The sequence below is a fragment of the Anopheles funestus genome, chromosome 2RL, assembly GCF_943734845.2.
Source record: "Anopheles funestus chromosome 2RL, idAnoFuneDA-416_04, whole genome shotgun sequence".
In the NCBI taxonomy this organism is placed as follows: domain Eukaryota; kingdom Metazoa; phylum Arthropoda; class Insecta; order Diptera; family Culicidae; genus Anopheles; species Anopheles funestus.
The window spans coordinates 5934274-5960662 of record NC_064598.1 but is presented as its reverse complement, the minus strand read 5'-3'; the positions used below and the strand labels follow the sequence as shown (position 1 = coordinate 5960662).

Here is a 26389-nt window from a genome sequence, read left to right as displayed (position 1 = left end):
CTCTCGGTCGTCTTGTGCAACGGCGGTACAGATAAGGCGTGGTCTTGATCGTTAGTGGCGATAGTGCTTCACTCATTAGTTTAATCGATTGCAAAAGGACTAGGCACATTTAACGTTATCGGGAAGGAAAGGAAAGGAAGCGAGAAAGAAAGTTCCCTATTTTTATCGTACAATTATAGCACATGACCTCTTTAATAAGAACTTGTTGAGATTTAACACACCAACGCTATTTACAACATATTTAGCAAACAGTTGACTGATCGTGCATTTTGTTTTGTTTCTTTCTCTCTTTCGCTGTTTCTCTTCCAGGTATGTTCTGCTACACTTTCTAAGGACCATTTAAACGAGAAAGGATGTTCTACAATGGAAATCGATTACCCCGTGCTTTACAGTATCGTCATGCACAGTCATTAACAAATTATTCCAATTGCAGATTACTTTTATTGCAACCCACAGTCTTGCTAATTCTTCCACCATTTCTAGCACATAAATCTCCCTTAAAAGTCGTCAGTCATTACTGAACCAAAAATGGGAGTTCCAAAAACGTCTATCCTTCCAAATTATGAAAGCTAACCGTAACCAAACACAGTAAACTTCATTGCGTGACACCCGAACCTGGCGTACCCGAAAGTATCACGGGGCGCAGTCATTCACTATCTGTCCCGCATGAAGGCACACACCTCCGTGGGGAATAAAACCTCCTCGAAAAAGAAAAATAGAAAAAGTTCGTGATTTTTCACCCCACGAAAAAAAACAACAATATGCACCTATGCCTTCAATTATGTTGCTAGCGAAAAATAATCGATGAGTGGCATAATCGCCGGTCACGACAGGTGATCCACCTCACACGGGACGCGATGGGGTGCAAGGGTCTCTTTTGCGCCACTTTTGACACAGTTTCTTACCCCTTTTGCGGGGTGAAATGGGGGTTTTTTAAGGGAACTTATTAAAGCGCAGCCAGTAATACCAAACGGTGTGTAATAAGCGTGTTTTGATGAATTTAGCGATAGGAGCGCAGCAGCGATAGGAGCATTTCCGGCGTTGGTGCGGATGTGCGATGAAAATTGGTTTGTTTTTATCGGACGAAATACCGAACACGTGAAACTTCCTCGTTTAGTAGCAGAGAGGAGCAAGTTGGAGAAGTATAGCATCAAACACGAGAATGTGCTTGTCTCGTGCCATAGCATTGGGTAAAACATTCAGTTTAACACACACCGTAAGTTGAGGGATCAAACCTTCATTAGTCCCATTTTGATTGGATCACGCAGCTTTGTACAAAATGTCCCTCGATAAAAACCACTATGCAACATATTCGTATTTATTTCCATGGTTAACATGAAAACCGAATTTAGATTTGAACCCACGCCCGACCACTTTGTACAACGGCACATTACCGTTTTGACCAAGTGGCAACTATCGATGAGCTACGGTTAAAACTGGAAAAGGTTCTACCGTTACTGTCACAATCGATTGATAATTGAATATAATTGACCAAATAATAATGATGTCTTTAAAAATTAATAACTTAATTAGACCCTAGTGACATAATTGGAAGCACAATATTAGCTTCGTAAGTAGTTTAAGAATGTTGTGTAGGGTATATAATAACAGCATAACCTTCAATAGACAGGCAAACGAATCTCCTACACGCAATGATTAATTAATTAGTGAATCTTTTAATTGAAGAAGCAGCTTCTTCAAGTTGTTTTCTTTACGGGAAATCGGTAGTTCATGATGATCTAGACTATTTGTACGTAGGCTTGACCTAGAGCTACATTTTCACATGAGGCAATAAGACAGTACACAGTATGTGGTTTTCTTCCAAGAAAGTCCAACATAAATTAATTCATGGTCACCCTGTGGCAACGTTCTTCTTCTTTTCTCGAGTCCCCTCCCAACCGTGGGCATAGAGAGAACGAGAGAGATGGAACACGATTCTTAGCCCTACTTTCCTTAGCCGTGTGGTCTCCTTTAGAGAATACCGAAACCATCGGCAGGTCGGGCCAGGTTCGGTGCACGAGTTTGTTTTGATTTTTCGCCCCCCCCAAAAATTCACCCGCAACTTTTGCCCCTAACCGCCCATGGATGTCCTTGTGCGCCGACGCCGCCGAAGCAAGCAACCGTCTCCTTAGCATTTTGACAAAACAAGCAGTGGTTTTTCTTGTTGTTGTGCTTCTTCGGATCGACGGAGTAGGTCCTAAGATACCTCGGGCCATACGACCCACGGTGAAAGCATTCAGTCTTTGAAGTTTGGTGACGCCGGGAGGTCCTTTTTTCCCCGGAAGATACAAACACCCAGCGCCACTCGTCGTGCGGCTTGGGGCGCCTAGACCGGGTGAAGAGGTAGGACAGGTTAAGCAGTTAGTCCTCCCGATTGGGAATTCCCACCCAGTGGGAAGATTATTTAACAAAAGTTTTTGATTTTTGAACACTTACCCGTAGGAGTTATCCATTTTTTTCCTTCCTGGTTTTGATATCTCCGTACTCCGAACCAAATTCCACACGATCACGGGACTAACAGAGTACGGAGGTAATTTTTGTTTCGGCTAATGTAACATTTGTAGCCTTATTTTTCTCGAAAAGTTCCCATTTACGGCTTGTAGTCCTGTTAAGCTCAACCACCAATTTTGAAACATACACCTTTTTGGGAAATTTGTTGGCCTATAGTAAAGAGACAAAAAAAACCAACCCCTGGATTAGTACCTTTTTTCATGATTCTGCAATTGGTGCTTAGAGAAGCATAGTCCTCATAGAGCCTCACCTTCGTTTAGTGTCCGCACACATGTAACCCGCTGACCGCGTTAATTTTTGTTTTTTGTTCGTTTGTTCATCGATGTTTGTTCCCGATTCCGCGACAAACCACGCTAACGTGCGCGAACTTCATCGAAGTGTGTCGATTTAATTAAGTGATAGGTCACCGCCGCATCCCTTCTCGTAGGTAGGCGCGCACAGCGTTTGAACTTTAGTGCCGTTGGGTAAGTGAGTGAGCAACGTGTAGGTGTTAAAACAATTCACAAACACTTTAAATATCAACTAAAACGAAAGTAGTACACATTAGTGAAAACGCAATAGAAGTAGGCGATGAAAATTAGGATTGAAGTGAGTGGAAAGCTCACGTCACTGTGTGTTTGACGTTGGGCGGGTGATTGCGTGTATGCGCTAGGTGTGTGTGTGTGTGTTTGTATAGTAATTTGTACAAAGCTTTACCGGCCGTGTGTTTGTGCGAGTGTGACGAAGAATTGATGTGATTTTCCTGAGTGACCTTCTTGCGTGCGTTTTTCATCTGTAGAAAACCGCCCTAAAGCAATAGGGTGTTCGGACAGCAGAAACTGTGCCTCGCGTGGGAAACTTGATTAAGGGTGATTTCACTCGAAGCAAGGGAATGTATGCCTATTACCATTAGTGTTGAGTGAGGTAGTTGCCAGCTGTAAAAGAAGACGAGAAAAAGAGCTTCGGCTATCATAACCATAAAGTACGATCCACTAGGTAGCGCGGACGTCACTGGGCTCTAATGATTTGACGCCATTTTCGGTATGTTTTAATTACGATATGTATCATCATTGTCGCTGCTATAACCGTCTAACGCCACCGGTATGAGATGCGGTACACTTTAAAGAAGTGCCCATCGCACAAACATGCCGAAATGTGCCAAAATGTCTGTGACTGTTTAACACTTTAACTTCCTTTTTTGCGGAAGGTGCCATTCCATTTTAGGACGCCACCACACAAGGGTGTGTGATACGTTCACTCGACACGCCAACCAACGGTCCAGGCATAGAACGAGAGAAAGAGAGAGGGAAAACAAACGAAAGAAGAACAAAAAAAAAGAAAATGCTTAACATCCGTAGCGAACAGGTCGCGGAACGCTAATTATGAGCTGTGAAAAATGAAAAGTTTCACCTCGATTTGGTGAAATGAAAAAAGGAAAAATTAAAACAACACCAACACCAAGCTACTGCGATCCTTCCACTTCTGGTAGTGTGAAAAATGAGCCAAAAAGAGGACGAAAGAAGTAAAAAACAAATACATAAAATCGCTTATCCTTACACGCCATGTAAGGCCTGACGGGGGTGGGGGTTCCAGTAAAATTCCTTTGCCACCGTTTGCCAAAAAATTCCCTTCCAACGAACGTCGCCACATCACGCCACGTGCACTGTTTGGAAATGGTAACAATGAATGTGCATGTGAACTGACCCTGTTTTTGTGCCTGCTTCGCTGGGCCTTCGGGGTGGCCATATAACATGAGGTCTCTCATCATTTTCGGGACATGTCTTTTTGTTTGTTTGTTTGTTTACTGTTTCCCCCCGTTACAACGGAAGCAAGGATAATGATGCAAAAAGGGGAAGGATGTATCTAGCAAAGATCACATTGCGAAAATGGAAACTATCTACCCCCGTGGTCGTTCGTGTGTTTCCTCGTAAAAGCAGTATTTACTTTATGTTCTGCGAGTGGAACGTGGAGGGTCACACGCACACATACCCGCATATAAAGCTTACTATAACCCCGGGGTGGCGTGTCACCGGGTACTATTTGGCAAAAGTGTTCTACACCCACCATCATGAAGGTCGGCCTAGATGGAGCGAAATCGAATGCCGGTGAGCATTTATTATCTCGCATAGAAATATGACTTCCACTTTGCATAAATTTTATGTATATTCAATTGATCAAACATACACCCGCCACGGCCGGCGGTGATAGGGACGACCGCAACCAGTATCCTGGGACGGGTCTTCTTGAGAAGGTTCCGAAGATACCGAGCGTTCGACGATTTGTCGCTGTCCTTCGAAAGGAAAAGAAGGACTATTCCCCCGAAAAAAAAAACGCAAAAAGAAAAACAAATCACATCCATCTATACACTGTATCGCGAATATCATTCGTGATTGTAGTACGATTAGAAGGGCCAACAACAACAACAACAAAACGTGACAAACTTTAGGGCTACTATACTGTGCCTTCGTTTGGATTGCATGCCATCATGGTGGCCCACCCCGAATGGAATGTTGATGCACGTTTGAGCCCGGAGGATTGATCTGCATGGCAGGCAAGGTGGATATGAGATGATATATATGTTTGCGGGTAGGTGCCAACCAGGTCGACGAAACGTAATATCCGATCACGAGCGAATGTCTGTCAACGCCGGAACGTTACCGTATGTATCGGTTACTGGGTCCCGGTAGCGTGACGACCGCCGTAAGAACTAATGATCAAAAGCGTCAATACGGTGGCTGGAACACGCCTCTTGTCTCCTTGCGGTCTTATCGTTAAATATTTCAACACCAGACCAGCTCTATCTATCGACGGGGACGGCCCGTGGTTGGTTGAATATTTACTGAGGATGTGATTGATATTTCCATTATTTCTCGATTAGGATCACGAGCTTGCGATACGATGCGCCAAAGACCGTATTAGGTGGGGCGTCGCAATATATGTTACTGCAAATAGAGGCATTAAGCGCTTTCCGTGTGTTCAATTTGGTCTTTTAAGAAGGTTTCGTCATTTTGTTTCTAATAGAACATAAACTACACTTTTCTTTTAATCATCTTTCCTCCATTGTAAAATATGTTAAATTTACAGAAGCGTAATGAAAAAATTAAATACAATTGTCCATAGTTTTAGACGAAACAGGCGGTTCAGGCGGAAATTGAACATATAGCAGCTTTGCTGAATACAGAAACGAAACATTTGCGATTTCAAATGCCATTTTTGTCATATTGTGTGACAACCACTGGACAGGTGTAAATAGTTACGTTGTAATTAGTTGTCTTGTATCACTCTTGTCTTGCTTCACTTAAAACTTAAGTATTGTATTGAAGATTAAGGGCAGCTATCTCGTGTATATACGAAAAAACTTATACAACTCGTTGTACATTGTTTTAGTCTGGAAAAAAGCAAGTAAACTATTCTTCACATGTAGATTATTTGCCAAACTAGTTATCCAATTTTTTTCTCTGTAATATGAGTCTCTTTTACAACACCAAGTTTAGTGTATAACACGAAACTGTTATACACCTCAGTTAGTAGTTTAGTTTCGCTCCTTTAGCTACAATATTTTCTGCTGCCGACGGTATACGATATTAAACATCACTGCTCCAAACGAACCACCTTAACGGAAGGGGTCACGGATTTGATCCACCCAACACTAGACACCTCTATCGTAAGCATTGTACATATAAACAGCCCTTTCGCTTGCCACCCAGTAGCGTTTCGAATGGAATGGATGCCGATGTGTGGAACGCGTGAAAACAATAATCAGAAAATGAACAAAACAAACCTGACCGTTCCATACCAATTCCAAACCTGCCGGCCAATCTGTCCCACGGACCGGACATCACGGCCAAAATGCCTAACCAAACAAAAAATCATCAAAAGCACATCATATTGAAGTGCATGAGCATATTTGATGAGTTTCCTATTTCTAAGACCAGTGTGTGTACAGGACGTTTGTATAAAGAACCAGCATAAACAAGCAAAACGCTTCTAGGATAGGAATTGTGAAAAATCGAACCCGAAACCACAGCAGGTCCTTTTTATGTCCTTTCAGTCCGCAGTACGAAGCGATCTGATTGTCTGAGACGCTGAGTGGCTGGGTACACTTGTAGTCTGAGTACACTGGGTAGTCCGCGTCAAAGATGGACGTGCGTACGGTAAGCTACGTGTCAGGTGGAGTTGAGCAGGCGATGGAGTTAAGCCATCTGCAAACGAAGCAGACGGGTGGGCGAAGCGAACGCGTGAGTTACTACAACCGTACCTGGGCAATGAGGGCGTTTTTGGATCACATTTTTTTTCTAGCATCCAGATTTTAATTGTCTTAATTCAGAGCAGCATCGTAAGCGATGAGCTATGACAGTTTCGAGTAATGCTTACCACCTATTCTATGTCTTATGTCGCAGAGTATCTCTGGTTCCGAACCTTCAAAGCAACCGACAGTCGGTGGGCCAAACGTTTATGCGCCCAGCGTGGTTAGTTCTCAGCTGCGTCCACAGCCCGTATCAACTGCACCGACACCGGCACCTGTCCCTGTGCCTGTTTCTATTCCCCCGGTACGATCATCTCAACCTCAGCAGGTTCGCTTCACTTCTGAACCACGTACCGAGGTTAAGTTTGTTCCATCGGCACCGCTAAAGACTCCACTTGTACGTCCTTTGTTGGCGGTACAGCAGCCACAGCTTCAGCAACATCCACGTGACGCAACAGCACCTGCCGTACTTCCGGCACCGATTACACTCCGACAACCCATCATCCTTCAGCAGGCACCATTTGCAATGGATCCAGTACGGCCCAATCCCGGTATGCCTCCCGGTGCACAGATGATGAGACCTCCGGTCAACGTTGGTCCACCAAGGACGGGAACGCCCACACAACCGCAGCCACCCCGACCAGGTGGTATGTACACCGGTCCACATCAACCACCAGGCGTCCCCATGCCCATGCGACCACAAATGCCACCGGGTGCTGGTGTTCCCGGGATGCAGCCTGGTATGCAACCGAGACCCCCGTCGGCCCAGGGCATGCAACGTCCACCCATGATGGGTCAGCCGCCTCCTATCCGACCTCCGAACCCGATGGGCGGACCACGGCCAACAATTTCTCCACAGAATTCTAACCTCGGTGGCGTACCTATGCAGGCAGGCATGGGAGCACCAAGACCTCCGATGCCTATGCAGGGAAGTGGAGGGGTAGGTGGACCTGCAGGAGCTCCACAGGGTATGAGACCGAACTTCTACAATCGCCCAATGGGCTCGGCTGATCCCAGCAGACCTCCCTCGGGCATTGACATTGGTGGAGCGGGTGGAATGACTGGAGGACCTCCGTCATCTGCGACTCCATCAGTTGATGATGATGAGGACGTTGTCATTGGACGAGTTCCAACGGACAGTTCATCAGCGCTAAACAGTCCCAATCCTGCGAGAGCTCCTTCGCGTAACTTCAACATGCCCGGTCCACCCTCGGCGACGGGAATTGAGAGGGAAAAGTCAATTCCCTCCAGACCTCCGTCTGTAGCAGGTAACTACGGTAAGGCCGCTACGAACGAGTACGAGCTTGACAGTACATCCGGCAGACCACTGCACGCGCTCAAGGACTTTATCAACAAGGATCCTTCCCGGCCGGGTCAATCGCCCAACCAATCACCTTCGCCGGGTAGTCAACAGTCCCTATCGCCAGCAAACACAGACGAGAACTTTACCTATCGACCCGGACCTAAGCCGTCGTCCGGTCAACAACAGTATAAAATGCAACCACCACCGTCGGGAACACGTCCCAACGCGCACAGTCCTTCGGCCGCCATTCCGGGTGGTCGTGCCGACGGGGACAAAGTTACCTTCCAGATTCCGAACGGTGGGGGCAGAGAAGGTTCACAGGAGTGGAACTCACGATCGAGACCTCCACAACAGCACATGATCCGGACTGGACCGAAATCCTTAACGGCCGATCACAGTAAGCTCGACCACATCATCCCCAATCTTAATCGATTTCTATCAAGAACATCCTTTCTAGGCCAATGTCCACTAGTTCCCGCTCACTATTTCATTGCTAACGTCTTTTTCTTTTCCATTCTCTTCCCACACTTCTGCTTAATTGGCGAATCACGCTCTAGAAGGTGACAACGATAGCGGCGTTGACGAGTACACTCAGGAAAAGGTAAGTTTTTACTTCTGCAACCATAACACCCGGCACGCAATCCAAGTCTTATTTCCAAGTTTCGCACGAGCGATTGGACAAGAAAATGGGAAAAGCTTTATTATTTGCCGTACAAATTGCGTGTTCCCAGGGCAAGCAGCATTTTGTATTGTTTGCCGCGTGTATGTCTTGCACTACCGGGACAAAGTTTGTTGAGTTGTTTCTTTGGGTAATTGAAATATTTGTCTCGAAGAAATTTTAACCTTGCAGATATGGTCACACAATTTCCGGTGCTATAATTTCGCCGTACAATTGCCTTAAAACTGCAATGAATAATATTACATTTATTTAAGAAAGGAGTACCAAAAGTTGAGAATTGCACTAAAGGTTCCTGGCGTCTTGAAGAATATTCGACTCAGAAAATCTTGAAATTTTGTTTTTGAACATGTCGGTCGGTTTTTTGAGGACATGGTCCTAAACTCATTAACAAAAATGCCTTCTTAACTTCTATTCTACAATATTTATGATTAAACGACAATCTACTTCAGTAGAATAGGCACTTCTCGTTACTAATAACACGATAGCTATCCATCCAATAATTCTTGATGTGTAAAATAAACAATTATCAGGCCAGTAAAGCAAGCGACGATCGTTCATCTAGTGCATCTGCTGGTACAAGAAATGACTACGTGCTGCGAAGAAGCTCGCCTTGAACCAATTTCAACTTCCCCAGGGAGAATGTAGAAACATTATTTTTAGGTCGTACTTCGAGGGCACGACATAGACCTTTACGATCGCGATGAAAACGATACAACAAAACGCAGTTAGGTGGGGCCAACCCATGGAAGATTATGATGTTAAAAGTTGCCAAAAACAGAACGGTGTCTTTAGTTCGTCATTCCAAAGAAATATTAAAGATGGGTCTGCGAATGCAGACGACTGCTGGCACCATGAAGACTGTACCATTTAGACCGATCGCTAATAACGATCGATCGCGTCCACAAGTTACGCACCACTAGTCAGTTAAGGCCAGCCGATGAGCTCCCTTATGCTCGCGACTCATTGGCAAGACTTCCCAGATGAATGGATCGTTTGGTCCGGAACGCTCCGGTGCTGTTTGCCGAACCGTTTAGGAAGTTTGTCGCGGCACAACCACAACACGAATCCCCATAACCATTGGCGAAGGTGACGACCGAACATACAATAACGCGATATCGATCGTTGCCGTGATCATACCATTGCGATGCCGCATCAGCCGCTGGTAGGTTCCATAAATGGGGCACACAAACATACATTTCCTCTCCCTGTTGTGACCGATACGCACTGGTGAGGGTGGTTGCTGTGGGTTGAGTGTGTTTTAATACTTTTTTCATTCCTCCATCATCATCCGCTTCCGAACGTTTTTTATTTCCAAGTGCGCGAAATTGAAACGCGATCAATCAATATATAGCTTTAAAAGGTAGTAAGATGGTAGTAAACGGCATGGGACGGGCAGCGTGTACAGGGGTTTGGGCGAGGGTTGGCAAACTAAAGACGAATCCAAACCGTACCCGAACCGTACGAGTGTGTCACTAATCTTTTCGCGGCCATTTGACAGGATCGTCCCAATGCGCTAGCATCGCCAGCGTCGCCACTGAAGTCACCGAGCAAGATACCGGGACTAGCCAGAAGACCGGAGAACATTTCGTCCGAAACCCGATCGCGGAGCACCTCGAAGCAGCGCGCCAACGCGAAAACACCGGAAACGCCCTCCGAGCAGCCGCTAATTAAAAGTAAGCAAAAGTGTGTTTTTGTGTCTTTCTGTTGTGAAATGCTAATGTTTTGTGAATACTTTCTTGTTTGTTATTTTTTCGTCTGTGCAGAAGTACCAATGAACAAAATACAAGTCGGTGGGACACCATCTCCGAATCTGAAGGTCGTAAAGTCCAAGATTGGCTCGCTGGAAAACGCTAGCCACAAGCCGGGCGGTGGCCATGTCAAGATTGAAACGAAGAAAGTCGACATTAAAGCGGCACCACGAATTGAGGCGAAAAATGATGCGTACGTGCCGAAGGGTGGTGATAAGAAGGTACGGTAGTGAAAGGGAGTGGGTATATGCTTGCTTCTAATGTTGCTCTCATGTGTTTCCTCCATGTAGATTATAAGCACAAAACTGCAGTGGAATGCAAAGCCCAAGATTGGTTCGTTGGACAATGCAAGCCACAAACCGGGCGGTGGCGATAAGCGCATCGAGTCGATCAAGACCGACTTTAAGGAGAAGGCAAAGCCCAAAATCGGTTCCAAGGATAACATCACGTACAAACCGGGTGGCGGTGATATAAAGGTAGGCATGCAACCTGCCAAGGTGCTTACATTAGCAGATTGTAAAAAGATTGTAAGCTGATCGGTTTTTTGGTTGGCCTGTCATTATCATCCTACACAGATCGTACATCAGAAGCTAGACATCAAGGCGGAAAGTAAGATCGGTTCGCTGGACAACCTTAAACATAAGCCGGGCGGTGGCGATAAGAAAATATTCGACGACAAGGAGTATCTGAAGAACATTGAGCATCCGATCACGCCAAGTCCTTCCACGCAGGTAAAGTCTGGCACGGGCTCAGCGGAAAACTTGCTAGAGTAAGACGCTGGCGACAGGGTGAGACGGAACCGGAACGGTTCCCCGCCTGGCGTATCCGTCTTACACACGCTCTATGTCTCTCCTGATCGCGCTAAAATGGGGCACACATCCGTACCCCGCCGTGGCATGTTTGGCAGCAAAACGCAATGCAAAAGCTCCACACAAAACAATGCCCAACAACGCCTGGTAGTTTGGTTTCAACTTTCCGCATAATGCGATAACTGCTAAATATATATATAAACTGTTGTGTATTTTGTATCCTTCCGTCCACGGTTTTCGGTTTTCCCGGTTGTAGTGCATTTTATATTGTTTTTCTTCACGATTTCATTCATCTCCCGTATGCATTACGGAGTCGGGAACCTTTACGGTTGTCTGTAACTTCTTCACAGCGTGTAGGTAGTGTGAAATTTTGTATAGTTAGAACTCAATTGGCACGTAAACTTCACTTTGATAGTCCCCTTAACTGTAAGATTGAGCTTTGTGTGTGTTTTTTCCTTCAAATCAACTCTAAATGTTTGTTCGATTCTTTCTCTACTTTCTCCACCGATCGCATGCCGATCACGCCTGTAGGACTATCTGTACAAATTCTATTAGTATTAAACCGAAATCTGTACACGGCCGTACAAAGCATCATCGCCCTTCCAAAGCTCTGCAAGCCCTCCAATTATACACAGCCACACACAGCAAGCATGCCCTGATGTAGGCTACCAGCGAGCGCTACCGTTTTCTTCCCGAGAGCTCGTTCCGTCCCATTCTGTATAGCTAAAGCTGCCCGGTGTTTTTTGTTCTTGTGGCAGAAGGTCTTCCCTCGTGAGGCGTGCGTCGCCGTAAGTTATCGCTCTGCCGACCATTTTCTATCCACGCGTGTTTAGTTTTGCGATTTGTGGTTTGGTTTTCAAGTATAACAGTGTGATCATTCACCTTGAGCAACACGATAACGATAGCTACATTCCGCTCATAAATGCCTGATAATCTCGTCCGTAGTCGACTTCCTTCCGTCGGTGATCTTACATGCACCTATTCCTACCTCAACCTTTGCTCCCGTGTAGTTTTGTTTGCGTGCGAGTGTTACTAATGCGGTCAACCGTGAATGTGTTTGGATCAATTTCACAGCCCGATGGAACGGAAGAATGCAGCTACAGTAGCAACACCGAAGCCGAGCTGGAGTAGAGTTTTGCTAATGCATTGCGCCCACCCGCAGCTATCCGCACGCACAGATCTGCTGCTTTGCGCCACACGGCTTTAGACTGTCGCCCGGTTACCCTGACGGGCGGTTTTTTTTGCAGTAGTAGTAATCCAGTAGGCACATTTCGGTCGCTCTTGCTGCACATACCTGCACCACGTAGGCGGGTTTTTCATTCCATTTTCTTTTTTTTTTTTTTTCATTTGCTCAACAGAACGTGTATGCGCGTGTTTACATGTGTTTGATTTTTTGTGCTACAAAATTGACTCCTCTCTTACGATAACTCGTTTGCTCTTTTTTTTCGTTTCCTGAGTTTTTTTTCTCTTTTTTGTTTTAAATGATCTGTTTAACCTTATCTTTCTTTTATCTTTCGGTTTTATTTTCTTTTTGCAGCCTACAACTCCTGTTCCTTACTAAATTGGAATGGCGCTTCTATTTGTTTTGTTTTGTCATATATTAAGAAAAAGGTTTCGTTATGTTTGTGAAGACTTATTAAGGTTTATGTTTAGCCTGTGTTCAAAATATGGGCGAGCATCGATTGAAAGTGTGAACAAAGGGGAAAAATTATATAAACTCGTTTTACACATTTGTACTGTTGTTTGTTAACTAGTTCATTGGTCGATCATGTTCAATAATATGTTATTTAATTTGTATCGTTAAACAGTGCGTTCCCTAATTTTGTTAAGCACATTCTGTAATTCGCAATAGACACAACCAAAATCACAACAAAAAGAACATTCGTAACCTTTTTCCCAACATAAGCGTGGCAAAAAGGCCTTACAGCAAAGAGCACAGTAGAAGGTGAAACAGATATGTATACTAAGAACCCGGTAGTATTACAATAATAGTTAAACATAGAAACAGAAACGAACGTAATGTTTGAGCATCGTTGCAAAAGCTTAAGCAGTTCAACGAAAGCATTAGTACGGAATAGTTTACAGCGAATGTGCAGCATACAGCCTATCATCGGTTTCTTTGTAATCTTATCTTAAATTATGCACCTTACAATGTAAACCAGCCGCATATGTAAAACATTAGTTTACCGTTCATATAATCTTACATTTTTCTACACTGATTCGCACTCGTTCACGCAACGAGTACAAATGTATCAGGCACGATTAAAACCGAAACGTGAGCGAAAATAAAAGACAACAGGACTTTCTGAAACAAATAAATCATTGTTTCCATTTGCAAAAAAATAAAGTACTACCTTTCTTCATGCTTGAAATATTATAAAAAGAGTAGATTGTTTTTCGCTTACTTTTCGCTTTTCATCGCGCCAAATACACGTTGCTGCTTTCGGTGCCACTATAGCGCATAGGAAAGACTAACGTTTACCATTCTGTAATTGTTGGAATGCTTGCAATCGTCTTCAACAATGGACGTTATAATTGTCGATTTCAGTTCAAACATACGTAACTGCAAGAAACGAACGTAAACAGCGCAACTTAAACCGTGTCCCGTGTATTGACCGATTCACCGTGTTCTGTAGCCCGACCGGTTGATGGTGAAAAAAAAATCATATAAGAGAGTATCCGATTCATGTCATCAATCCTAAAACAAATAAAAAAATGCATTAATACAGTAAACACGAAACAAACAAAAAACAGAGAGGAAAAACCGAAGGATGAATGATGGTTAACGGAAAGCGGAACGTGGAGACGAATTAGAAGAAAAACACAAAACAACAACACTATAAAAGTTTACCTGATTGAGTATGAAAACAAAACAAAATCGATATATTATTATGATACATAAAGGAAAACAATACAAATGGGGGTTAGAAAAAGATGAAATCAAAATGAATATTACAATTGGGTAATAAACGTGTACGATCGGAAAATGATAATCGTTTGTGTGAATCGTATCAACACTCCCTCCTACTTCCTTGGACGCATAGTTGCGACCGACTTACGTGTTTTGGTTCTAATTGCCGAAATGTAGTGCTGCCCCACTTCACTTCAAGTTGGCCTAGTTATTAAGTTCCGTACAGCGAGTTCCTTTGCGTATGCCGTCTTCCTCAGTGCACTAGTAACGTAAGCCGTAGAGTGTAGTGTTGTTATCCGATTATCGAGCTAACGAGTTGCACCGTTCGCCGGACAAATCCACTCCAATCGTGGAGCCCGCAGTATTGCGAAGACGGTACAGTCACACAAGTACACCGACGCACATACCCGCAAGCAGATCCGACGGCTCTGCTTCCGTAATTCCTTCCGGCTTCCATTTGCAAGAGATGGCTCCCGTAAGTGCATGTTGTATTCCGATCGAATCGATACGACCCAGTAAGTGTAGCGGTTGTGAGCGTATGTTGAGTAAGTAGATCATTCGAACGCACCATTCACCATTTTGTGCCATTTGCATATCAAGCTTGTAACGTGCGAAACTGCCTCACCTAGAGGGAGAAATAAAGTAAAGAAGAAAGCACACATCCATGATGAGGTTCCATCCGACGAAATTCACTCACCGACACACCTTCGGGTGGGTGTTTGTGCGTTTGGTTTGACTAACGAAGCGTTTCCCTTTTCCACTTAAAGCGTTCTACTTCAATGCGCCGGATGACGGCCAGTGTGTCCGGGGTGGATCTTTGTCGCAGCATCGAGTATGAGCCGGTACGAGCACCGCCACTGGCGACAGCATCTCTCACCGCTTCGCTGTCTATTCCGTCCGAGTGTATCGTACTGTCCGTGGCCAATGAGCCGAGTCCCGAGCGGAAGGTGCAGAAGCTAGAGTCGGCTTCGTGTTACATACGGAAGGATGGTCGCGCTATACATCCGAAACCATTCCGAACGTATTAACGATACTGTTGAAAAGATTTTAATCTTCAGAAAACTAGACATTTACGACATTTCGGGAAGCAAGTTATGCCTAAGAAAATTTTCCCAGCCATAGGATGCTTATTAGAAATCGAAACATATCTTGAAGAAAGGGTCGTTTAAAGAAACGGTGTACAAACTAATTCTAACCTTCTCTTCCACGCTCTATCGCTAAGTGACATGGCCCTTAAACTATTCCATTCCAGCCAGACTATAGGTTACCAAATCTCAGTAGTTAGTAGTCAACAGATACCGATTTGTTATGCTTTGTTTTCTTGCAAAAGTAGTTAAGCAAAAATGTGCTATTTGTAATAATACTTCCAGCAAAAGTATGCAAAAATCTTCCTACAGAAGAACGGGAGTTTAAATTTGAAAACTTCCCTAAAGTTAGAGTAGAAACGAAACAAACCAAAATAACAACGATATCCTGAACATCTTTTCCCGATTGAGTGAAAATTTGAAATCAGAACCGGAGATGAGGAAAATTAAAGGAAAAAGCAACACGCAGATAAGGCAAAAACATTACTTCGCCACTCTTTTCGATAACTGAAAACAGGGCGATAAGTAAAGGAAACGACACCGGTAATTAATACTCTAACTCGAATCGCGATCAAACAGAGCACTAAAGTATGACCACAGACCCTAAAAACGATGGAAGACAACCTAATCGAGAAGCATAACAAAGGACAGAGACACAGTTGGACACAAATTAGAGTGGATGTAATGACATTAGACTTTTTTATAGAAAATTCGTTTCCCATATTCTATACATTACGTTAGAACAATATGGTGAAACAGTAACCATTTAACCCTACATAATACTCCCCACCATAGTGCAACAACGAACGGTCTAGACACACGATTCTATTCCAACCTATACGCGCCATCTACTAGGGATTCTTTCCAAAAAAGGGCAAACAAAACGCACACACGCAACACGGCAAAACGTTAATGGAAACTAGAACACGAGGATTAGTTTTTTTATTGTATAGCAATGCAAGATGTTAGTACGATTTCGTCTGTTTGTTTCTAATGTTTTTTTTGTCGTTCTTTTCTTGGCGCGCGCATCTATTGTTATTGCTCCCCGGTATTTTAGTGTTTGTTTTGTTGGCGTTGGCATTTAATAATTAAACTTCCATTTTTCTTTTCTACAATCAAAAGCAAAATAAATATCTAATACAAAACGAATTGTATTCAGAACACGCGTAATCTATTGTATTTCTTTCTGTCTCTCTAGTCAACTCTTTTCGCTCTCTTCCTATCGCTTTTTCGTACCCTTTCCATTTCCTTTACATCACACGTTATTGTTTACACTTTGTTTTTGTCTCGCACTCTCTCTCCTCTTTCGAAAATTAACATCCGAAACACGGCGATAAATGCAGCTTTGTTTTGGGGGGGAGATTATTATTCGTTGAGGAACCAACCTAACAAACTAACCGTAATCATAATACAGTTTAAATCATTCGCTTACACTTTTAAATATAAAATTATTTAAAGAGAGAAAAAACTCAATATGGCAGCCCCCGGCCACACCCGGCCACGGTGCTCCGATCCTGTGTCTGTTACTGACACCGACACAGAATACCGGTTGGCCTGTGTGTGGGTATGTGTCAGCAAAGGACTAGGATATGATGGTGATTCTTTCGGCTCTATTCTATACGTAGAACGAACACGATCGAACGAGGACCTGCTTAGTGAGGTTCCTTGGCGTTTAAAATTTGCAAATAATTGACACTATGTTCAACACAAACCCATGTTTTGTTTGGATCATGTTAGGGGTGCTTTCTGGCAGTATCGACAAACATATCCCTTTTCCTACTATCCATCTCTCACTCACTTTCCCTACAGAGTCCTGCGACTAGACACTACGGTTTCATCTACTATAGAGGCTATGTTGCGTTGGTACGATTTTTGCCCCTTCGAGTCGGCAACGGATGCATCTACAGATGCAGTCCCGTTACCACGAGACCAGGGGGTTTTGAATGGGAAGAAAATTTATATAAAAAAATGTATAGTATAAAAACCGAAACACCGGCACAAAGTAACTATGGTCAGATTCCGCGTACACTTAATTTCTAAAACGAGTAAAAATAGTAAAAACACTTTGGCTCACTGCTCCACTCAATATGACTTTTCGTTCCCTCTTTTTTCACTATCTCGTGCGCGCGGCCACACAACATAAGCAATTACGCATCGTGAGGCAGCATTAGTAATTAAAATATATATACTTTCGATTCTGTAGACATTATGTTTTGTGGATGTGGAATGAGATTTACTCATGAGATGCTGTGCCTCTGGTTACCTTCTTTTTTTCTCGTCCGTTCCTTCCCGCGTAGCACGAGATGAGCTACAAACCAAACGGGTTTCGTAAGGAGCATAAAACACAAACTCAAACTCACCCGCCGGTGGGAAGACGTGTAAGACTGAAGCACTGTTTGTAAAAAAAAGTCACTCTATCTTTTCGTCCCCTTCTACACTTTTCCGTTGCGTCTCTTGCATTGCAAAAAGCTCTTTTGATTGCTTGTGCAGGGGATGTGCTCGGTATGTAAAGATTAATATTGCAAATAACCTGTCCGGTTGTGTGAATAGTTTTGCTCCTGCTGCTGCTGCTGTTGCTGCATGTTATCGAAGGAAAAACAAAACAAAGCGATTCCCTCGATAAACGGAAAACGGGTCCAAAATGGGGAAAACTGCTCAACAACAAACGGGATCATTAGACAAGCGATCCAAATCTTTGAACTACTACCAGACACACTTCGCTTTGTCGCATTCTTCTACAGCGTTTGCAATCGGGGTTTTTGTGTTTATGTTTTTGATTTTGTCAATCCTCTTTCCTCCAGTACCGTTCAACTATTTGGGGAGCCGTAAAGAGGGAAAATGAAAAACTTTACGTGAGGTATTTTCGGCTGGTTGGTTCAGGGTGGTGAACACTTCTCCGGCGTATTCTTCTTGTTAAGCATTAACGTGAAGGAAGCTCCTTCCCGCCCTGTTTCATTGCTTGTGCGATTGCTTATCGCCTCCTACTGTTGTTTGTTTTGCTACTGTTGTCCTATAGACCGGTCGTCATACTTTCTATTTTTTAGCTCTTCAATCTCTTCTTATCCTTCTTTTAGTAGCCTGTTTTTGTTGTTTTTGTTTCGTTGATTTTTTGTCCACTTCCATTCGTTTTGTTATCGCATTGTTAAAGTAGCTCAATCCATCGTTTAATGAAAATGGCACACACTGCTTGCTTTGTAATGATCGATCCCGTATCGGTTACCTTCGATGCGATCAGTTTTCCAATGCATTATTAATTCCTTTTCCTCGCTTTGCCCACGGTTTGCTGTGGTTTGGTGTTTGATTCTTCAACCGTTTTACGATTTCCATTTGCCATTGCATTATACACACACTCGTCGCACAATCGTTGTTCACACTTTCTTCTCGCAGCCTCCGGGGTCTAGTTTGTTTTGAGGTTGTTTGCTTCACAATTGCTTTTCGATTTCCTTCATTCTTTCGCGCAGCTCGCTACCGTACCACCGTGGCATCTAAACTTATGTACAATATTTTTCTCTAAATGTATGTTTGTTTTGCGTTTTCCTGTTTCTTTGTTGAGTTGCTTCATCGGTTGCCCGTCTACCGCTAGAAATGATTGCCCGCGGCCAAACACGGACACGGACACACCTACATCACAACACATTTTCGTTGGCGTCGTTTTAAAGGCTCCGGTCTGAGTACCGCCCGTACCGCTTCGTCAAAGACCTGCTTTAGGCCTCGCTGGGTTAGTGCCGAACATTCCATATACTTTACCGCCCGTACCTTATTCGCTAGTTTTTGACCCTGTTCGCGTTTCAACGCGGAAAGACCCTGCTCGGCCAGTACGCTAATAGTTTCACGGTCCTCCCGCAGATCGATTTTGGTTCCTACGGTAAAGAATTGTCGTTAGGGTTGCGATTGATGAGTGGATCGAGCACGAACAACACTTACCAACTAAAATAATAGGCGCATCCGGGCAGTGGTGCTTGATCTCTGGATACCACTTGGAGGTAACATTTTCAAACGAAGACGGGCTGGCCACACTGTAGCATATGAGGAACACGTCCGTCTGTGGGTAAGACAGTGGCCTTAGCCTGTCGTAATCTTCCTGTCCAGCCGTATCCCACAGTCCGAGCGACACTTGCACTCCATCCACCACCATTGGGGCGGAATAATTGTCAAAGCTGGGACCATGAAGAAGGAGAACGAAGCAGAAAAAAGAACGTTAGCTTATCAATATGCTTCGTCTACGCAGCATTGGAGGAGCGTGTGCTTCGAATCATCTATACAGACGGTGATGACACATCGTTTCTTACACCGTGGGTACGTATTCGCCGGGAAAGCTGTCGGTCGTATAGCTGATCAGCATGCACGTTTTCCCCACCGTGCCGTCACCAACCACCACACATTTGATTGGTCTTCCCGAAGACATCTGGGTGGAAAAGGTAACCATGGGCGGTGGAATAGGTTCGGAAAAATGGAAAAAAATAATCGTATCAGATCGTACCACCCATAAACACACGCACACACGCATGTGCGCCCACTACATGGGGACAGCGGTAAGTGGACCAAACGCGCGGTTCACTGCTGGGACCGGAAGAACGATTTTCCGGCACCAACTGTACTGTCACGCATGAAAGGGTTTTCCCAATCGCCACATCTCGGTAACTAAACTGGTGGAAGCTGACAATATTTAGGTGAATCCTTGATGCAAAACTCGGTCAACTACAAGCTAATGGGAAAACACCGATCATGGGACAACGCCTGCCCTCGCGTTTTACGGCCAATTGCAACATTCTTCCCCTCGTTGCGCCTACCTTTTGTGAGCCTAAAACAAACTGGTTACACTACAAAATAAAATCAAACACCTAGAACAAATATATACCACACACGAAACACACACACACATGCACGGGAAAAAAACGAAAAACGCAGCTCCGCTTTGTGCACTTGGGAAATGTTCAACTTTTCATTTACTTTCGCTGCAGCTACACAACAGCATATCTTTCTTCTCGTGGGAAGAAAAAAAAATCACAAAAATCTCCGCTGGACATAATACAGGGCTCTTCAGCAGACTTTGTTTGATGGAGAGAAATTTTCCGTGTTCCAACATTTCACAACGTGGGATGATTTTATATTTTCGAACAACTTTCATGTTTGCTTGCGTTAAAGAAAAAATTTTTAGCACTACAAAATATTTAAAAATAATAATAGTTTTGTTATTACCATTTTGTAACACATTTTGTTACAACAAAACCTACAGAACCCTGCATTGAACAACCCTGTCCGAAATGTCAAGATTAATGGACGCCCGGCACAGTCCTACGTATAAACTTAACAGTTCAGTACTCCACGCGGTGCATGTTGGATCTGCTGCTCCTGCGAAAAGTTGTGCCCGTTCTTCAAAATAGTGTAATTTGTGTAAACATTCTGCATAATTTAGTGTAACTAAAGGGTCTAAGTATAAATGAAACCTGGAAGCAGTTTGGAAACATTTAAACGGTTCTGAGGGAACGAAAAAAACACATTTTCATTTCAATCCGAGCTTGGAAAGTTATGACCAGGTTTGATACAAGATTGCATGGCACATTTTAGGAGCTGTGTGCAATGTGGTTGGCATTTAAAAAAAATCGTTCATTAGTGAAATACCGAAACATTTATCAGTTACTGCATTTTACTACACTTCTCCGAATAGTTAAGCTTATAATTAGTACTTCTTTTTCAGCGAATAACTATAAAACATACGAGGCTCACTTTTTACTTAAATCGCTAGTATCTAAAGAACTGCAAAGCAAAATTTCTTCAATCCCTATTTAACTCCATGTCAGCAATTTAGCTAGTTACTTAAGCTGATTAAACATACCAAATGTAATATTTCGCCGTGCACAGCAAAAGTGCGACAAATTTGCTCACCGCACCACACAAAAATGAAAGATTTATTACTTTCGGGATTTGCCAATACTTTCACTTGTCCTCACTTGTCTTTCCCACCGATAGTATGGGAAATGAATTTCCATTTAGGATTTTCGTTACGAGGTCCTGTGATGGGGGTTAGCACGGGGATAACTAACGCGTGTTAGAAACTATCCGTAAATGTCGGAAATTCTTCATTACTGTCTGCCCTGAACGAGTAGCAAAAGTTTTCACTGTGAAATTTTTACTCATCAGCAAGTACAAAGTTTCGACTCAGCGTACGTACACGGAGCTACTAAAGTTCTTAAAACGTTGGAAAAAAAGCAAAAAATATTCTCCAAAAGTTATTCCCATCCGCTGCACGATGGAAAGCCCTCTGCCTTGGTTAGAGCTCCCGTTTCGTAGACCAAATCCGGCGAACGTCCGGTGAAGTACGCATCCCGTACACTATTTTAGGGAAGTTTGGAAGAAAGAATGGTCTGCAGCAATGTATCTTGTGCTGTGTCGACATGGCTCCCATGCGTACGGAAGTGAATTCAACGAGACGGGTAATTTATGGGAAAATAATTTTTGCGAGCTGTCATCGATGTGCAATACTTCGGCCACGCAGTGGAATCGATATCGGGTGCCTGGAATTTGCCGGACAGCAACTTTACAGAGTGTCCAGAACAATGTTTCTTGATGTTTACGGCTATTTTTTTTTTGAACATTTTTTGTGCATTTTGTTCCGAGCTCTTATTAAGCTCCAGTTTTCAAAATGTTATGGCTCTGCATTAGTTCAAACGAACATAATTAAAAGCATGTGCGATTTAAATAAAATGGTAAATTTTTTCCTGAGTTATTTCCTCTCATTCTCCTCTCTTTATAGCCACAATACGTTCAACACACGTGAAAGCAATCCGATCAACAGAAGAAAGTATGTCATCGAAGCATAACTTCACTATTGTTCGATAAAACACGTGGTCGTCCTCGCTTCTCCGGCTCGATTCCCGATAATAGAGGAATTAGTTTCCATTCGATCAGGATAATCCTCCAAGGTTGTCATCATCTTATGCACGAATTGTCCGCCACTGAGCTAATGGAACTTTCGTATTTCGCTCTAGCTCATTATTATGCAATCGGAGATTCTTTCTGTTTTTGATTTCCCAAGCTATTCCCAAGCTCAGATCACATTTGCAAAGTTGCCGCTAGTCCGTTCGATAAAAGTCCATTTGGCTTCGTACGGTTGCGTGTGTGCTTGTTGCTCGCCCAGCATACTCGAGCAAGGATTCCGCGAATGAATAGCGGAACTTTTTCCCCAAGAAAGACGCTGCGCAGTCTGGCACGATCAGGATATCAGCATAACTCTCACCGGAAGCACATTGGAAGAATTTGTCCGAACAGATTGAATTGGGTAATAGCATTCAGCAAGAAATAAAAAAGCAAGTTTTAACCGATAGTATTTTTCCTTCGACTGGCTTGAAGTATCTTTATTAATATCTCCATATCTGCAGGACAAAGACGACCATGTAGCGCCTCACAAGTGGTTCGCCAGTGGTGATGCGATGTACAAAAGGAGGTGTCCAAAATATTCAGCCAAGACCCCGAAAAAAGAACGCCGGGTGTGTGTCTCCCAATCCCAACAACCGGGAGCTTTTCTATGCTTTTTCTCGGCCGACCGGTGAGCACCTTCGCTTGGCAGTCGGCCGTTGGTTGATAAGCATATCGGGAAAGCCTGCCTTTCTACGGTACATAATCTAACGGTGGTATGGTGAGTAAGCTGCCCACGACAAGGACGACTAAGGATGGCACGGTGTGTACATAGACCGTGCTGCGCAGTGTACGGTGCGCTAGAACCAACCGGAAGCGAACCACCAATCCGGTTATCAGGATGCTCCGTGAAAAGCTCACAGTTTGGTCCTTGTTTCTCTTTATCACTTGGCTCTTTCCATTTTTGGGGGGACCAGATTTGTGTGAATGTGGGGGTAAAAGTTTTTATCAGGACAAGTTCTGACACAGTTTCGTTCGGACATTCGGCACAAGTATATCCGAAGCATCCGAGTACGATACTGGCCCGTCGGGCGACTGTCAATTCGGATTTCTTCGGGCTATGCCACCTGTTGCGATGTGTGGCTAAACGTATGTTGGAATTTTGTGACCAATTCCTTGGTGCTGTTAGAGTTCTTGCAAAATCTATCTTTAGTCTTATGAATTCCTGTGTGGTTTTATAGAAGGTTAAGTTCTTATAGACTGTGTTATGTTAATGTGTTAAGACAACTTAGAATGTTTCCATTTTTAAATGAGTTTAATTCTCATGAACCTCCGTTGCTAGAACAAATTATAGTTTCCCAGGGAAATATTAACTGCTACTCATCTGTCACACGGAGGTTCCTATTACCCGTACTAACACAAATTTTAATAGAACCTGTTCAAAAACGTTAGACGCTCGTGACTCTGTTGAACCTGTCAGGGACGATGACGCCTTCCGTGTTCGCGCTAGGCGAAGGGCGATCAACCACCAACAACAGCAAAAAAAACCCCAAAAATCGGCCCCCCTGGTATGACAGATTGGTTTTCAATGTTGAAGGGCAAATATTAAGCTGGCGGGCAGACGGACAGTTTAGCTCGTCCGATCGCCGGATCGCTTACAGAATAGAGAGGAGGAAGTGGTGGACATTTGAATACAATACCTTTGGCAGAGCAGTACCGACCCCCCCTCTCTAATGGGTCAGCCCTTTCTATTGTATGTGTGTGAATATCAATGATGGGTAGACTTTATTAACTTGATTGATCCCGGTTCGGAGTGGGGAGCGGTTTTTTTTTTTGTAAATCGGTTGCCCTTTTCGACGTGTGGAGATGGTGCCCGCACGCACTTTGGCGTTGAGATCGAAGGTCGGTGTTAGGAAGCGATATCATTAATAGAGAATTTACGCGACAAAGGCAACTCATTTACGATAATATACTGATAGGAAAATAATAAAGTTTATTTAAAGCCTAGTTTAAGCTGATGGTCTGTCCGTTCCATAAAGATATATCCTCAGCTCAGCTACTGCAAATGATAGCACCTTTCTTACCTTTAAATTATCAATTCGTCCCACTAACAGTAATTTCTCGCTGGTTGCAAAAATGCTCCAAATACAATATTTGGTGTCGTCCCGGGTTTGAAATTGCCACAAAATTCCGTAAACTAAGAGGTTTTGCTTAATTAAAAATCGCTTGATTTGCATCGCCCGGCAAACTATACGTATCATTATTAGGCTATTGAAGTTTTAAATTGCTGGCGCCAACAATTGGCGTAAAGAACTGCATAGTAGAACCACATGCTTGAGGAAAGATAGGTGTCAGCATTGGTTTGGAAAAGTATCGAGGGACTATGAACAAGTCACAGGTTACTTTCGCCCTTGTTGGTGTCAGCAGTCTGGACAAACCGCAGTTATGTCTACAATGTCTGCAGGCTAACTAAGTGCGCATAGTTCAGTAATAGAATAAGTCTAATGATAAATTACCATTGATTGGCATATGTCACAGGATAACTCAAATCTCTTGGAATTATGACTCGTCGTAGTCGAGAGCCCGGTCTAGCTCCAACAGCACTCGTTCCCGACTACTGATCTACGTTTACCACTCAACTGCACAATAATGGAACGTTATCTTATAACCACAAAGTGAAGATCAACTCCGATGCAGTCAGGTGTAGACCGGAACAATAAGCATGTACATAGCTTACAAAGGAGCGCAGGGTTCTTAATTCTAGACATTAATGTTTTTCGACAAATGAATACCCTTGATCGGGGGGGGTAAAGTACAAACTCTTGGCAGCAATTCTGCTTGCGTGAGTCGCGCTCTTTCTAGCGTTTTATCGCTTTTTTTATATCGAATCCGTATGCAAATGCAGACTAACCATATACCGATTGGTTTCGATTCTTCATCGAAATCAGCTACCGTTGAGTCCACTCGGTAAATTGATAGACCCAATCCTGGCCGATGAGTGGTCCGTGGGTAACGCGCGGAAGCTAATGTTTAGCACCATGCTTGTACCATCATCACCCCCTAATGATTCACCCTCTTGGTGGTGGTGGTCAAACCATTCCTGCACTGATATTGCTGAATTGCTGCTGGGTGCTGGAGTAGATCATTTTTTGTCTTGCCCAATTTTTGTTTCGTTGCTGTACCTCAAGCTTCCCCCAACATGCATGATCTGATCAGTTGCTGTCTGTTTCACTTTAGTGTAACCATCTCACTCACGATTCCTTCTTTCGCCCTTGGCTTTGGCGTAGCCACGTCGCATCCCGTCCATCACACCGTCAGTCCATCGGCGGTGACACGTGCATCGAAGAGAGCTAAAAAGTTGCGTAGCACACACAGAGAGGGAGAGAGAGCGAACGTATTCATTTTTTTTCGTTTCTTCTCTATTTCGTACACACAGCAACAGCTGAACAGAGCCGAAGCACTCTGTGGGCAAGCATCGTGCTCCACCACAATATTTCGCGTTGCACATGGTTACGCTCTGCGGGGAGAAAACCATAAAGCGGGGTGCAAAAGAAGGGTGAGTTTTTTCGTGTGTTGATATACTGTGTGTGCTGGGGGGATATGTTCGACTCGGCAAGTTCGGATTTTGTTCGTGCTCCTTGTGTATGTGTGTGTGTGTGCGCGAGTTTACACGGCATGGCATACTCGCATACAGCGGCAGAAGAGTAAGAGAGCAAGATAGCTTTTTGCCCACGAACGCTACACGTGCGAACAGTAGGCAACGTTTTGCGTAACCGCACAGAAACCGATCCATTGCGTGTGTTGGTAGACGTGTGTTTGTGTGTGTGTGTGGGGGTAAGTGTGGTTGTGTGTGTACACGGTACAAAATCCGAACCAGAAAGCCTGTTCAGGGGGATGATGTTGATGATGTGCGAGGGTAACCGGTAGCTCCCGAAAACGGGAGAGGAGCAGAGACTGAGGTGGTGGATCCACAACTATTCCGCGGCAGCTGCGAGATTCGAGTCGGAGCTGGTTCTCGTCGCGCGCGCTAGTAGCCCGTTTACATACATCCGGCTCGGATGCTTCATCTGCTGTCGCCTAAGTGTGCTCCGTGCTCTGTTGTGGTTTTTGCCGTGTGTACACACGTCGTCATTTACGTCGTCGTCGTCTGACCGTCGCGATTTCGCGTTATTTTACACCCGATACACCAAACTCTGTGAACCATTTCGCGCGTTTATAACCCCCGTTGAGGATCGCGTCTGTGTGTGGTGGGTTGAAGTGTGT

The 26389-nt window shown here is 44.0% G+C and overlaps 3 protein-coding genes across 14 annotated transcripts in view; 2 read left to right on the top strand and 1 right to left on the bottom strand.

The window, feature by feature from the left end:
* The first annotated feature begins 5688 nt into the window (after positions 1 to 5688).
* Positions 5689 to 16441, top strand: LOC125774835 (basic proline-rich protein). 5 transcript variants are annotated; one of them, XR_007421130.1, is made up of 9 exons: positions 6542 to 6728; positions 6891 to 8436; positions 8597 to 8640; positions 10217 to 10391; positions 10482 to 10687; positions 10757 to 10942; positions 11042 to 11197; positions 11807 to 12063; positions 12813 to 14268. XR_007421130.1 is itself a non-coding variant. In XM_049445119.1 (8 exons), exons 1-8 carry the CDS (start codon positions 6630 to 6632, stop codon positions 15212 to 15214), a joined length of 2673 nt encoding a protein of 890 aa, XP_049301076.1. In that variant the 5' UTR covers positions 5689 to 6629; the 3' UTR covers positions 15215 to 16441. The 5 variants fall into 5 exon arrangements, 4 of the variants coding, with proteins under 4 accessions (XP_049301076.1, XP_049301079.1, XP_049301077.1 ...); XM_049445119.1 differs by lacking the exons at positions 11807 to 12063; positions 12813 to 14268 and adding an exon at positions 14954 to 16441 and having other exon boundaries at positions 5689 to 6728; XM_049445122.1 differs by lacking the exon at positions 11807 to 12063.
* LOC125774884 (ras-related C3 botulinum toxin substrate 1) lies at positions 16181 to 20292 on the bottom strand. Its single transcript, XM_049445249.1, has 4 exons — positions 20062 to 20292; positions 19561 to 19676; positions 19196 to 19428; positions 16181 to 19131 (listed from the first exon to the last, which is right to left on the bottom strand). The coding sequence occupies exons 2-4, from the start codon at positions 19674 to 19676 to the stop codon at positions 18893 to 18895; spliced, it is 588 nt and encodes a 195-aa protein (XP_049301206.1). The 5' UTR covers positions 20062 to 20292; the 3' UTR covers positions 16181 to 18892.
* Positions 20293 to 26138: 5846 nt separating this feature from the next.
* Positions 26139 to 26389, top strand: part of LOC125774848 (forkhead box protein O) — a 64728-nt gene continuing 64477 nt past the window's right edge. For 3 of the 8 annotated variants that reach the window (XM_049445173.1, XM_049445169.1, XM_049445167.1), the window contains exon 1: positions 26139 to 26373. The gene's annotated coding sequence lies outside the window, so the exon portion shown is untranslated. Of the gene's footprint in view, positions 26384 to 26389 lie in introns of all 8 variants that reach the window. The other 5 variants (XM_049445174.1, XM_049445171.1, XM_049445175.1 and 2 more) reach the window with 4 other exon arrangements.